Source organism: Prinia subflava, chromosome 3, assembly GCF_021018805.1.
Source record: "Prinia subflava isolate CZ2003 ecotype Zambia chromosome 3, Cam_Psub_1.2, whole genome shotgun sequence".
Lineage (NCBI taxonomy): Eukaryota > Metazoa > Chordata > Aves > Passeriformes > Cisticolidae > Prinia > Prinia subflava.
In genome coordinates this window covers 58327379-58340830 of record NC_086249.1, presented here as the reverse complement: position 1 = coordinate 58340830, position 13452 = coordinate 58327379, and the positions used below count along the sequence as shown (strand labels likewise).

The 13452-nt window shown below is 36.6% G+C and overlaps 1 protein-coding gene across 14 annotated transcripts in view; it reads left to right on the top strand.

Moving 5' to 3' along the window:
• MYCBP2 (MYC binding protein 2) overlaps window positions 1–13452 on the top strand; it is a 174111-nt gene that overhangs the window by 151665 nt on the left and 8994 nt on the right. For 12 of the 14 annotated variants that reach the window (XM_063392260.1, XM_063392253.1, XM_063392265.1 and 9 more), the window contains 12 exons: window positions 578–738; window positions 1335–1491; window positions 2147–2371; window positions 3001–3066; window positions 4278–4517; window positions 4654–4752; window positions 5399–5479; window positions 6083–6349; window positions 7731–8014; window positions 8142–8238; window positions 10059–10178; window positions 11734–11835. In XM_063392260.1, the coding sequence (XP_063248330.1) occupies window positions 578–738; window positions 1335–1491; window positions 2147–2371; window positions 3001–3066; window positions 4278–4517; window positions 4654–4752; window positions 5399–5479; window positions 6083–6349; window positions 7731–8014; window positions 8142–8238; window positions 10059–10178; window positions 11734–11835 (1899 nt within the window). The remainder of the gene's footprint in view (window positions 1–577; window positions 739–1334; window positions 1492–2146; window positions 2372–3000; window positions 3067–4277; window positions 4518–4653; window positions 4753–5398; window positions 5480–6082; window positions 6350–7730; window positions 8015–8141; window positions 8239–10058; window positions 10179–11733; window positions 11836–13452) is intronic. The other 2 variants (XM_063392266.1, XM_063392254.1) reach the window with 1 other exon arrangement.

The window sequence follows — 13452 nt, the reverse complement described above, 5'->3', positions numbered from 1 at the left end:
TTGTCATGCCCACAATTAACAGCTAAAAAAACCAGTCACGCTAGTGCTGTCAGTAAGTCAGGATAATCTTTGTCACTTCAAATCTAATCCAGTTTTGAAATTAATTGTTCTGAAATTAGTCTTTTCAGCAGCGTAACCTGGTACATTGCTGTTCTGATACTGGCACACCTTAACTAAGAATTATTTTCACAGCTCTAATGAAATGCAGCAACTGATAACATTAACTTAGTAATCAAGTTTGCTATGGTTGGATTTTGCTGCTTAGATAAAGTTGGTTTCAACTTCTGGAATATGTTATTTATTTCTGGTTTGTTTCTTTGTTTTCAAATTATTGCAGTGTAATGGTTCACATCTTTAAATCATGAGAAATGTATGTCAGTTTACAATATACTTCCCAAATTCCCTGTTTGAGTCTCATGTGTAACTGTAAAAACTCTCTGCCAGGAACTGCATCAAGTTCACATTCCTTGTAAGATTGTTGCAGTTACTCTAAAGCAAATAGCAGAAATGGTTTTGTTTACTTAACCTTTTATCTCAGGAAGTCTATTCATAACAAACAAATTGCTTTGGTCTGCAGGAGAAAGACACACGAGTGTGTGAGCACCCTCTGTCGGATATAGTGATTGCTGGGGAAGCTGCACACCCCTTACCCCACACTTTCCATCGCCTTCTGCAGACAATCTCTGATCTTATGATGTCTCTTCCCAGTGGTAGTGCATTACAGCAAATGGCCTTAAGGTAAGCACAAATCAAGAAAAATCTTGAAAAGGCTGGAAATGTTGTTGAATTCCAGGTTAAAAGATTTTGCAATGCGACTAGGATACTTGAAAGCTTTGTGCAAGAAGGAGCACATCTATCCTTACCACTAGGGAAGAGATATTTAGAAGACACTCATGTGTTTATACATATAAAGAGTATAAAAGACTTTGTGCAGAATAAAATACTTTCTTTTAAGTTCTGTACTGTGTCCACTATGAAAAAGAAAACATCTTACAGAGTAATACGGTAGGGTCTGCGTGTATGTGCATTGGTAGTGTAATACCCTTTGCTCAGAAATCTGTCACCTGCATAGTATCTTTAAACTTTGACTTTTTTTCTGTGTATTTGTCTCAAAGACACAAAATTAATAATATTGATTGCATTTACTGTTAAAATTCTAAGAAAAGTTTATTCCTGCTTTCCTCTAAATGAAAGAAACACTTGAGATCCTGCAAAATTTAATGTTAAATGTTTATAGAAAATATGAGAAGCAAAAATGTAATTAATAGTTTTATACGTAAGTCATGTCTTTTGCCAACATTCAAAATTTCTAAGTCAACTAAATGTGTTTTCAGATGCTGGAGTCTTAAATTCAAACAATCTGATCACCAGTTCTTGCACCAGAGCAATGTTTTTCATCATATCAACAATATTTTGTCAAAATCTGATGATGGAGATAGTGAAGAGAGTTTTAGTATCAGTGTTCAGTCTGGTTTTGAAGTCATGAATCAGGTAAGTATTACTGCTCTGGCTCAGAAGCAGAATTCATTTGTGAACAGTCTGTACTTCCAATGATGCTTCTCTTTAAATTAAAAAAAAATCCTTATTGCAATGTCATATTTCCTTGAACATACCTCAGTTTGGGATCTTGTCCCTGCTGTTTGGGCTCTCATATTTAGCTTTAGGTTCAAATATTGACCCTTAGCCTGTGTATCACTCAAACCTGACTTCTGGAGCAGTGTTTGTAAGTGCTTGTTTGCAAGTGAAGTTTTTGGGGAATGTCATGCAGTTGGTTAACTTTTAAAATATTGTGTACTTCCAGTTCTTCTTTGCTTACATCTTTTTCCTTCTGTTATTCCAAGGAGCATGAATTAATACTTCTGTTTACTATTTTTGAAGTGTTTTCTTCCATTACATATATATTTATATATATAATTTTTTTTTTCTTGCCAATATATATTTAGACATTTCCTAATATAGTCAGCTCTTAGCTATTAATGTTTCCTTTGGTTTAAAGGACCGAATAATTTGAATCAGTAAAGGACAGATTTCTTGGAGAGCACATTCGTCAAAACAAAAAATATCTGTGTTGTTTTAAAAATTGTAAATCATTCTTGTGTTTGGGCTTACTCTCAAGTATTTTAAGAGCTTCCACTTGTTTTCACAGGAACTTTGTATAGTAGTTTGTCTGAAAGACCTAACCAGCATTGTTGACATTAAAACATCAAGCCGACCTGCCATGATTGGTAGTTTAACAGATGGGTCTACAGAAACGTTCTGGGAGTCAGGAGATGAGGACAAAAACAAAACTAAAAACATCACCATTAACTGTGTGAAAGGAATCAATGCACGTTACGTTTGTGTTCATGTAGACAATTCCAGAGATCTTGGGGTAAGAGGAAATTAAAACTATCTCTCATTGAAGGTGCATAGTCCAAGTGTATGTGGTTATCAATCAAGGAGCGCTGTTTTCTTTGTCAGTTGCTCTAATTCAGAGTAATTTGGTGTAATTCTAATTCAGAAGTTCACAGTTCAAAGTAAAGTTTCCAAGTCCTGTGATTTAGAAAGCGGGAACTGTTATGATCAGACCAGTCTGCCTGAATTTGCAGTTAGATAAAACTGGAACTGAGAAACTTAATTCTTAGTGGCATGTTCTATTTCAGATGCATTTTCAATCATTTAATTATTTTAAGTTACTTTTCTTGCTCATGGTTTCTGCAGAACCATTGAAATAAAGAGCTGTCATAAAATCCAAATTTTCTAGACATTCTACATTATTTTTATTGATCTGTACAGCAGTGTTACACATATATTTGTATTTCAACTACAGCTTGTAATACAAAGAGTAGACTGTGTTAGAGAGCTGTATTTTGGAATTCTTTGTCCTTGCTTTAGATCACAGGCATTTTTTTGTAATGAAGCAATTTTTCTCTTTAATGTATGTACTCTCTTAACACAGAAGAAGTAGTTAGAACTGTCTCAGTTAAAGTGCTTCATTCTTATTTTACTTGTTCGTTGCAGAACAAAGTGACTTCCATGACCTTCCTAACTGGCAAGGCAGTAGAAGATCTCTGCAGAATAAAGCAGGTAAACATTTTAACAGTTGACGTAGAAAAATTGCTGTCATTTCTTTGTGCACATACCGAGATTTTTCTGAGCAAATAGTTTCCATTTCTTAATGCAGATAAATTACTTGGCAAATATCAGACATCACACTAAGCCTTGGAAAATACTACATTTATTAATGACAGAATTCAGCTATGTATACTGACTGTTGATCAAGCTTTTACTCTTCTACTGAAACAGAACAGGGTTATGTAAAATGTTCCTTAGATTAGTTTTAATTACTATATGGTAACTTATCCTTTCAGCTGTAGAAGGTTTCCAAAAAGGACTCTCAGAACACAGGCAGGGACTGATTCAGCTTTGCTTCTTCTATGCTCTGACATAGAGGGAGCTTTTTCAACAGCTTTTTACCTTGCAGCACACCCAAGTGTGTATCCTGTCTCATGGTATTAAAAAAAAAGTTAGCCTTGTCTGCTGAAGCACAGTTCCATGTAGACACTGAGAATTAATAGAGACATGGGAAAGAACAAATTTTAGTTTGAGTATTAATGAGCCCATGGATAGGAGAGAGGGCTCACTTGGCTCAGGGCTTGGGTTTCTCTGAGTAGTGACGTGAGGCACTCCACCTTATCATTGGTTTCCAGTAGTGACATTGCAATTTCATACGAAATACATGATTTCATATAGTATTATTTTTGTTCTCTTTTTTTAACAGTACTTACTTATAAAGAAACCTAATTTGATATAGTTCATATCCCTTTTTTATAGTTAAGTCCTGCGTGTCTTGGTAAGGGTAGTAAATCCGGACTTCCACAGAGTAACAATTTCTTTGGCAGGGATTTGCGTGAATAGAGATGAAATAATGTATCTAATGATAGTTGTGTGCTATATTTTCAGTTAAATTACAGAGGCTGTTTTTTCTTTTTTTATTAAAGTAGTTGCCAAATACTAGTTTTAGGAGTTGTTTTTTAAATATATGAACTGTTGCTATGAGAATAAGAGGCAGGTAGGTCACTGTTTCTAATCAGCTTTACAGATAAAACACAAATGGCTATATGTCACATTTTAATCTGAACTCAGGAGGTTGAATATTTTTATGATTAAACATAAGCCTTACTTCTCAGGTTGAGATTTTCATTACAAGTATAGTATTTGTTACAGTGATATATGATGGTAGGTGACTTTTTGTTTGATGTAATGTCAGTTTCCAACTTTATATTCCTCTTTAATAGGTAGACTTGGATTCAAGACATATTGGCTGGGTAACAAGTGAACTTCCTGGGGGTGATAATCACATCATCAAAATTGAGTTGAAGGGTCCAGAGAACACACTGAGAGTTCGACAAGTGAAAATTCTTGGCTGGAAGGATGGTGAAAGCATTAAAATAGCAGGCCAGATATCTGCAAGTGTGGCTCAACAAAGAAACTGTGAATCTGAGACACTGAGAGTATTCCGCCTTATAACATCCCAGGTGGGATTTTAATCATGTGTTACACAGCTGAAGTTACTATGAATTGTAGACTTCAAGTGCTTTATGTTTTAATGGAAGATGTCACATCTGCACAAGTTTCTTTGAGATGCACTAATTATCACTGTCTTTCTTCCAGGTATTTGGGAAACTGATCTCCGGCGATGCTGAACCAACCCCAGAACAAGAAGAAAAGGCACTGTTGTCTTCCCCAGAAGGAGAAGAAAAAGTACACAATGTATTTATGTGTATTCTATCAATAATACTTTGCTGAAAAAATGATCCAGGATGATTTCCAGTATTTGTTCTGTTTCTTATGCTGCATAATTTTTAGATCGAAACAGAAATAAAATGTCACAATTGCTTATTTTTAAAACATCATAGTGTATTTTTAGTGGTAAACCATAGTGACTTTTTTAAAAAGTAGATTATAATGGAGGCATATGCATTTAATGGAAACACCACAGTAATAGTGATGCAATTGATACATACAACTACAGAAGTACTTAACATATGTAGTAATGATCAACTAAAAGTCCTGGCTATTACCTTTTGCCTCAAGGGAGGCTCTGTTCATATGTAGAGAAAAAGTATGAAGAAACTGCACTCCACTTGTTTTGCCTGTTACTTCATTTGATGCTTAAATTCCCCTTACAAAGAGAAAGTTAATACATTGAAGAGGTATTTATTAAGCACAGTTAAATTAATCTTGCTTATATATCTTCTGTAAAAAAAGCTACTAATTTATAAAACACAGTTTGTTGATACATTCTATGTTATTTGCTACAGTAATTAGGAAGTGTTCTTGAAACTTTTGATCTAATATTAAATCTAATATTAATTTTGATCTAATATTAAAATTAAATATTATGCTTTTTATGAAGGCAACATCAGATGCAGACCTGAAGGAGCACATGGTAGGGATCATATTCAGCCGGAGCAAACTGACAAATTTGCAGAAACAGGTTTGTTCCTTTTGAAATTATTTGAGGATTAAATCTTGGTGTCTGTAATAAATAAGCTAATTTTCAGTGAATATTGCTATGAAGATTTCACAATAATAGAGCTGTTGATTAATTTTGAAATTTTTAGTTTAGTAAGTTAAGCAGAATCTACTCTTCGGTCACTCATCTCCACGAACATTGTAGTCTCCTAAAAATGCTTTTTACCATATTATTGTTTCTAAATTTTTTTAAATCTTTCTGCCTATTAAACTGAACAAGAGATTATTTTAATAAATGCTTTTTATTTGTGTGTATTGAGTAAATGTATTTTTAGGGGGTTTATGTGCAGTGGGTTTTTTTAGCCTGAACTGTATGTAAAAAATAAATTAGAAGGCAGGATCTGAAATAAAATAAAAAATAATTTCAAATAAATTTTCCAGAACAAAGATGAGAAAATTTAGCATTTTATTCCTCATCTGAATTTATCCTAAAAAGTAATTTCAGTACAGGCCAGCTGTCACAGGTTTCCTATTTTAGCCATACTTGCGCCGGTCCCTAAACGGCGCCGTGTTGCGCTCTCTGGAAGGTTCTAAGCGCTGCTGTGTGTGTGGCTCTGTCGGGCAGGTGTGCGCGCACATCGTGCAGGCCATCCGCATGGAGGCGACGCGCGTGCGCGAGGAGTGGGAGCACGCCATCTCCAGCAAGGAGAACGCCAACTCGCAGCCCAGCGACGAGGACGCCTCCTCGGACGCCTACTGCTTCGAGCTGCTCTCCATGGTGCTGGCGCTCAGCGGCTCCAACGTGGGCCGCCAGTACCTGGCCCAGCAGCTCACGCTGCTCCAGGACCTCTTCTCCTTGCTGCACACCGCTTCTCCCAGGGTGCAGAGGCAGGTCAGTGCTGACTGCTCCTCCAAGCTCTTGGTATTCCTGGGAAAGGGCCTTCAGAATCCTAAAATCACATGCTTGGAAAAAATAGGGAAGTTCTTTTGAGAATTGAAGTGTCAGGTTTTAGAGTGCTTATTTACTGTAATAAGTAGAGCATAAATAAGATTAAAAATTTAATATCTGTCAGATGAACAGCACAGTGGTTTTTCAATATTTCTTATTATGTGTATATAATGCCCGCATAGCCTGTGTAGGCAAGATGAGACGTTCTTAATTACCAGAGTGTGTTATGGATCTGGCATGAGTGTTCAGCAACTGTGTCTTAAACTCAGGCTCTAAGTGTGGAGTTAGACAGCCCCTTTCTATTCTTGGTATCCTCAAAGTGAGTTTTAACATCTGTTTCTTTCTGAATTTGAGTGTTGTCTGGATGTTTATAAAATTATATGCGCATAATACATAAACACATATATATGTTTATTAATGTTAATATATAAAAATTAAAATATTTGCATTAGAACACTTAATGCACTATTTTGTTGCTAGGTGCTGTGCCTTCTTCAGGTGGATTTTAAGTTTCTGTTGCAGAAGTTTTTATGTCTCATACTCTTTATTCTTCCTTTTACAATTTTTGAACTTTTAAAATCTCACATCTCAATTTGCCTGGAGGCAGATACTTAGTAATTTTGAGACATTGCAGATATACAGTAGCTTTTCAAGAGAACATTGAGGGCTTGCAAAGTTACATATGAAGTGCTAAGTGCTTAAGCTTTCATGCTGATTTGGACCAAACTTTGCATGATACATGCAATTTCAACCCCAGCTTCACCAGTTGGTAAGGTTATGTCATTTCAAGACAACTCTTGTTGGGTCCAGAGCTATTGGCACAGCAAAAAAATCCAGTTAGCAAAAGGAAAAACAAAAGAGTTGGAAAGAGTATTACAATTCTCAGTACCTCAGGCAAATACATTGTTTCCAGAAGTCTAAAGTGTCTGTAACAGTTCTGCCACAGTTTCTGACATCTCAATAATGCATGTGAAGTGGGTGACATGTCTGTACCATGCAAGCAAATCAGAGTTGTACAAGCTTCTGTATCACTGTTACCCTAAGTCCAGTACCAAACATAATTTTGATACTAAATGGAGACTAAGTATTGTTTGAGTGAGATGAGTTTTAGACTTTTTGGCCTTGTCTCGCTGCTTAAATTAATCAACACTTCATCATAAGACAGAAATGCTGCAGAATTTCTTACAGGAGTAATTAACTACAGCAATTAGTTTGAGTCCTTCTAACTGAAAGAATTTTGTGAAGAAGAACTTTATTTGATTTTGCTTGAAAACTCCAGCTGTCTTGGTAACAAATGTAGTGGACTAATTTTTTTTTTCTGCAGGTGACATCATTACTGAGGCGCGTTTTGCCCGAAGTAACCCCCAGTCGTCTGGCAAGTATTATAGGGGTGAAGTCTCTTCCACCAGCAGATATAAGTGATATCATTCATTCAACAGAAAAAGGAGACTGGAACAAACTAGGTATCTTGGACATGTTTTTGGGATGCATTGCCAAAGCTCTCACTGTACAGCTAAAAGCCAAAGGAACTACTATCACAGGCACAGCTGGCACTGCTGCAGGCAAAGGAGTTACTACAGTCACACTTCCAATGATCTTCAATTCCAGGTTTGTTTAAAAAATGTAACAAACTACAACTTACTGTGTGCTGAGTATGAGCACTGTTTCTTTGTGCTGGATTTTGACAAATACTAACTATGAGTTTATTTCATCTCTTACCATTTATCCTTTGCAGCTATATTCGGCGAGGCGAAAGTCATTGGTGGATGAAGGGGTCAACACCTACACAGATTTCAGAGATCATCATTAAACTCATTAAGGACATGGCAGCAGTGAGTTTCTATCCTTTAAATGTGGATGATATTCAATTATTTCTGATAATGAAAAGTACATTTTTATTACTTTTGCTACAGTTGGTATCAGATTGAGCTGTTAAATGTGAATTGGTCTTGAGAATAAAAACCCCATACAGTTTTCTGAATAGAGTCTAGGCTTAAGAGCAGTAGCAACTGAGTTCTGATTCTGCTAAATAGAAATCCAGTTTTGAAATAAGCTTTTTAATAAGTTGCTTATACTAGAAATTAAAGAGCTAAACAATAATTGTGGGTCATTTCTAACATTAACTTTCAAGTTTAATTTTTAAATCTTGAGCACTCAGAACTTCAACTGAAAAGTAAAACTTACCTGTGAAGTAAAATAATAGCGTTGTTTTCATGTAACTGTATGTAGACTTACTGTATGGATTTTCTGGTCGAGATTAACTCCTTTCTTTACTGAAATCTATTATCTGGGCTTAAATTTTCCATAGTTGTGGTTTAGACAATTTTTTGGCAGAGAAATTGATGAAAAATGAATCAACTGTTTTTCAGAAACAATACTGGCAAAAGAAAAATGTTTTTGGGAAAGGAGTTTAGTTGGGAGGTTGTTTTTGTTTTCCTTAATTCTGCACCTATTTCAGTGAGATGCTCTATATGGCCCAGATTTTCCTCTGTGAATATGCTTTGAAAGGTTTTTTAGTATCTTCAGGATGGGAGTCCTATTTTCAAAACCATTTGCTGTGCTTAGATTAAGGAGGTTCCTTCTCAAAGTTGCTGAAGCTGGATGGGAGTTCTCTGCAATTGCTACTGTTGATTCTGACTACAAGATTTTAGAATCTCACAGTTACCTTTATCGTCTGTCTGTGTTGAAAATCTTTTTTTTGAGGCTTTCTAGAGCTGCTAATTATCAGCAGGATGGCTTCAGTCTAATTATCCTCTTCATAAGAGTTCTAAATGTGGTTCCTTTCACATAACTTCTTCCATTTTTTAACCATTTGCAATGTGTACGTACATGGATCTGAGTTAGTCACTTCAGCTTCCTTCTTAGAGTCCACTGAATCTCAATTATGAGAATCAGCATGAAGTCAACTTCAGCATGAAGTTTAGAACTTTAGAGATAACATTAAGAGTTGAAGGATGCAGCAGCTTCTTAATCAGAAACTTGAGGGTATGAGTCAGTGCCATAGGCTCAGAATGTTAAAGACTGGAAAGTATGCTGTGGTTCTGATGCTTGCTGTATACTCCTCCTTATTTCTTTCTAATACAGGAACTGTGGAGTCTATTCAAGAGGCTGAGATAGGCATGTGAAGCTAATTTTTGTAGGAAGCCACTGTGATCTGTGTGCTGGTCATGGTCACTTATTCATGCTCCAGCTCTGCATCTTGCTTTCTCCAGAAGGATTGGGGGACACTTCAGGAAAAGGACTTTACATTCTTCAAATCATATTACCTCTACCTGTTCCAAGTTAATTATTCCAGTTGCTTGGAGACAACCTCAATCAGTCACCTCAGTATTTGAAGGCAAATTTTACCAGATCTCTCTGATTTGAAAATGAAGGCCAGGTTGGATGGGGCTTTGAGGAACCTGTCTAGTGGAAGGTGTCCCTGCCCATGGCAAGGGTGTTGGAACTACGTGGAAGATGCGTGGATTGGAAGATCCAATCCAACACGAATGATTTTCTGAAAACACCTAATTTATCAAAGTCACCCCCAATTTCCTTTTTTTCTGTTCTAACTTGAGATACTAACCTAATGTTTTGTAGCTGTTCTAACTAAAATTTTAGTTGCTCTTAATATTAATAGAAGTTGTAATAAATTGAGTTTCCTCTTTAACAGGGTCATCTGTCAGAAGCTTGGTCACGTGTGACAAAGAATGCTATTGCTGAAACCATCATAGCTCTGACCAAAATGGAAGAGGAGTACAGATCACCCGTGAGGTGCATTTCAACAACCAGAGTAAGAACTTCACCAAACTTAGCATTAGTTCATTGTAAATGTGCAGTAGGAATCCATTCAAGAACCTTCTTATATGTCAGAAAGACACAAGTCAAAACTGAATTAGAATTGAATGTGCATCTTGGGAATCTCGAAAATAATGAAGAATAATAGTGAAGGATGTATACATTTGGGGGTTTATTCTTTAAATAATTCTGCTTGAAGTTGGTCACACTTGCCTTCCGCTAAATCCGACATCATCTGTGTGGAAAATTGCACAGTATGTATCAGCTGTCTTCTTTCAGCTCTCCAAGCAACTAAATGGTCTGAGTTCTGGTAATCAGCTGACACGTGTCAAGGCTATTATGAAAACACTCCAACAGATGTTCTCTAGGACAATTAAGCTAAGCTTCACGTGGTTGTCTCAAAAAATATTTGCTGAGCCCTTTATTACTGATGTGGTATAACCTGGTGGTTTTCTTTTCTTAGTCTTTACTTTGTGAGTCTTTTATAGAAACTAAGGACTACTTTAACCTGAACAGATTGCTTGAAATACCCTGAAAAGCATATTTTTAAATTATTACATTCCTACTGTCATAGGGAGTACAGATTTTGGCTTCTCAAGCTTAGTAATTACATATAAAAGTAAAAAAAAATTGCAGTGCTTTCAAGCATTTGACACACATGTTGCTTTCCTTCTTAAAAGACTGTACCAGTTGTTCTTTTCATCATTTTTGTTACTCATATAGTCTCTGCTTTCTGGAGGTCAGTCTTGGACTACCACTGGTTTCTGCTGTCATCATATTAGTTTAGTCAGGTCTTAGAGGAGCCCTGAATGTCAGCCTTCTGCTCCTGTGACTCAGTGTAGTTCTGTCATGGATATGTGGGGGTTTGGGAGAGTAAAGTTTCTCAACAAAAACAATTTTATTCAAATCAAATGTTTGATTAAGGATTGTTCCAAAAAGCAGCTGTGAAGTGCCTTTCAGTTTTGTTTGCACTGACAAATTATCCTCATGTAGCTCATCTGTTTGGGATTTCACTGTAGTCAGTGGAGAAGAAGAGAGAAAAGCTTCCTTTGACTAGTTAGCTCAGTTACCTTTTCTAGGTGATGCCAATTACCCTATGCAGTGAGGAGGGAACAGGGAAACCAGTCTCACTGAACTGAAGGGTTTGGGTGGTTGTTTTGGGGGTTGATTTTATTTTTATTTGTCTGTGTCCTTGTATTTCTTCTTTCCCAAAGCCTGCAATGTTTGGGAGCAATGTGCAAGTCTATGTTTGTTATATTTCTTCATAATGTCCTTTGGTTGATCTTTCTCCAGTTTTTCTTTTCTCTGTGTGGACTACTGTATTTATAATCATAAAGTGATATACCTGAAAGAAACAAGGTAGCTCCCAAAAGTTAAATAAGTTTTATTGTGTTCCTGACTTCTTTTGGAAAATAAACTTGCATTGTGTGAGCAGGCTTCAGCTAACAATAATAGAGTTTGCAGGTGACATTCTAATCTGACAGATTTTATCTCTTCAGTATCTGGGTTGATATGTCTAAGACATTTAATTCTACCTTGCCTTTCAATAGCTGTGGCTGGCCTTAGCATCCCTCTGTGTGCTTGATCAGGATCATGTTGATAGACTGTCCTCAGGAAGATGGATGGGAAAGGACGGGCAACAGAAACAGATGGTGAGACTGAAAATCATAGTTTTGTGGGGTTTTTTATTTATTCACTCATCAAAGAATTTAGGCTAATGATAGAGAATAGTAAACTTGGCCTTTCTTCCTTTTCTTCCATCCCGATGGGGATTGTATATACATGTTTGAAGTATTTGTTCTAGATAAGCACTGCTCAGAAAACAGAAATTCCAAATTAAAACAGTAATGTTGCAATCCTACCAGTATTCAGGATGAAACAAGGACTTCCTAACACCGGTGGGAAGAGTTTTTAGTAGATTGACTCAGTTTGTACAGCACCCTCTATCAGAGCATTTTCTTTCTGTCTTATCCTGTCATGAAACAAAATCAATTCTTTTGTGTTACTCAATAACTACTTCTCTGTAATTTAGCTTCCTCTTCCCCATCTCACTAGAGAATGATTACCCCAGGGAGAAACTCCTAACTGAATTTAGTAAAACTACCATAGACTCAAAGGATTTATAAATTTGATCTGGAATATGATTCTGTCCATACTTTCGAGTTGACAAAATGCCTGTAGCTTTCAGTATGACAAAAGGCTTGTGATTTTTTAATACCATTTCAGAAAGAGCACAGTAATGAAGCTGGTCTCTGTCTGTCTTGGTTAGGTGGATCCCTGTGGGAAGCAAGGGAGGGGTGTGCCATGGTAATCAAGCATAGTTAAAGCAAAGAAGCATCCAAAGCAGTTTAGTGTAGGTAGAAACAGAATACAGGAGACATAGAGCTGCAGCAGCAGCAAGGAATAGAACTCTGATGGGAAGGAAGCAAACACAGAAGTTTCTGAGGTGATTAAGAAAGTCAAACGTCTTGGAGATGTCAGAGGAGCAGCCAAGACATCGTAAAGCAGGTATTCAAGCTGCTGAACCCAGCCTGAAATTCCACACTCCTGTTTCACATCAGGATATTCAAATGCTGAGGTGAACTGTGAGTCTCCCTACCAGAACTGCCTTGAAAGAACTCTGTTCTAAGTTGCATGAGAGTATCATGGAAACCATGTGTTCTGGTATTACAATGGAGGCTTGTTCTCAGACATGTGCATAGTCAATATCAGTTGTTGAAGTCTATTTGTGGGGATACTTTGAATTGCAAAACAGAACCCTGCTGAATTAAAAAAAAATTATATCAGTAGAGCAACTTAATTTTATGATGAATTTTGGAGTTTGTTACTTGAACCATACTGTCTCTGAGGTATGGATGACCTACAGCTTTGTTCAGATGTTTGAAAAGAGTAAACGTACCGTGTCAAAGTAATGAAGGGTAAATATTATGCCTGTTGACTGACCTGAGTACTCATATCTCTGAACTTTCCTGTTAGCATGTCCATAACCCATTGTTACCACATAAACCACTTCTCCGACTAGCTGAAAGCAATGTCTCAACTGTATTGTTGAAAAACACGTTTTTGATGCGTCACACAAAAATGACATGAAAAGTATCAGAAAAACTGATGTTATAAATTGAGGGGGTTTGTGTCAAGGAATAATTGTTCAAATATTGATTATTTTAAAGATAGCAATAATAGTCCAAACAAGCTCTTTATCCACATTTATAAACTGGAGGGGAGGTGTGGGGTATGTGACTGAGGGGAGAATAAAAAGATGCTGAAAG